This window comes from Cebus imitator, unplaced genomic scaffold, assembly GCF_001604975.1.
Source record: "Cebus imitator isolate Cc_AM_T3 unplaced genomic scaffold, Cebus_imitator-1.0 Scaffold0, whole genome shotgun sequence".
NCBI lineage: Eukaryota > Metazoa > Chordata > Mammalia > Primates > Cebidae > Cebus > Cebus imitator.
Window position 1 is genome coordinate 6,470,665 of NW_016107315.1, and position 1,301 is coordinate 6,471,965.

The 1,301-nt window shown below is 39.5% G+C and overlaps 1 protein-coding gene across 1 annotated transcript in view; it reads left to right on the forward strand.

Annotated features, from left to right (window-relative positions):
* The window catches only part of SMARCC1 (SWI/SNF related, matrix associated, actin dependent regulator of chromatin subfamily c member 1), a 207,675-nt gene that overhangs the window by 73,838 nt on the left and 132,536 nt on the right, over nt 1–1,301 (forward strand). The window contains exon 8 of the mRNA XM_017530009.2: nt 1,214–1,289. Coding sequence (XP_017385498.1) covers nt 1,214–1,289 — 76 coding nt within the window. The remainder of the gene's footprint in view (nt 1–1,213; nt 1,290–1,301) is intronic.

A 1,301-nucleotide genomic window follows, 5' to 3' on the forward strand; every position in this document is an offset into this window, starting at 1 on the left:
CACATAATCAGATCTTGAAGCCATGGCAAGTCGTTGTTTTAGGCTTTTGACTCACTTTGATTGGGTGAGAGTTGTTAGAAGGATTGGATCAGTGGAGTGATGGGGACTTAGTTTTCAATAAGATCACTATGGTTACTGTGTGAAAATTAACTCTTGAGAGACCAAGAGACCAATCGAAGAAGCAGGAAAACCAGGGAGCAGAGTGAAGGGGTAAGAATTAGGTAGATTCTTCACATACTTTGAAGTTAGAGCTGGTCACATTTGCAGGTGGTTTGACTACAGGCTGTGCTTGAGAATGTAGTCAAGGCTATTTCTAAGGATTCTGGCCTGAACAGCTAGAAAGATAAAGTTGTCATTTACTGAAATTTAGACGATTGGCTAGAGTACATTGCTGGGTCCAGGGTAGCCCTTCAAGTTGAGCTTTGAATTTTAGGTGTGGATGCTTGTTAAACATTCTACACAAGGAGATGTGAAATTGGTTTTTGGATTTATGAGTTCAGTATACGTAGAAGAGTGTTGATATAAAATTTGAAGTTGTCAGTGTATATTTGAAGTCATAGGAATGAATGAAATTAGCAAGGGAAAAGGATTTTTCCAAAACCTGAACCTGGGAGCTTTTGTAGGTTGAAGACATTTGGGCCAAAGACCAGAAACTGGCATGGAAACCAAAGAGAGGGTGGTGGAGATAAGGAATATCAGGTGCTAGTACTTTCTTGGTAGTGAAGTGAGGGAAGTGCTTGGAGGAAGGAGCAGACAGTTGTTTCAAATTCTTTGGTCTTAGTCTTGAACTTCAGGTTTAGCAATATGAAGGTTACTGGTGACTTCCACAGAGTTTTCTTGGCAGAATAGTAAGGGCAAAAATGTCTGATAAGTTGCTATTAATAGATTTTAGTAGTATTTATTTTAGTTTTTTTGTTTTGTTTTGTTTCGTGATAGGGTCCAGACTGAAGTGCAGTGGGATGATCTCGGCTCACTGCAACCTCTGCCTCCCGGCTTCAAGTGATTCTTCCATCTCAGTTTCCTGGGTAGAGGGGACTACAGGCACGTCCCACCATGCCTGGCTAATTTTTATATTTTTTGGTAGAGAGGGGGTTTCACCGTGTTACCATGCTGTGATTTTAGTAGTGTTTCTAATATATGTTCTCACTTTTTGTGAAAGTCTTCCTAATGAATTACCTTTGACTCTAATTTTCTCTTTTCAATTTCTCTATAGCTATGATACTTGGGTCCATAGTAATGATGTTGATGCTGAAATTGAAGATCCACCAATTCCAGAAAAGCCATGGAAGGTAAATGATTTA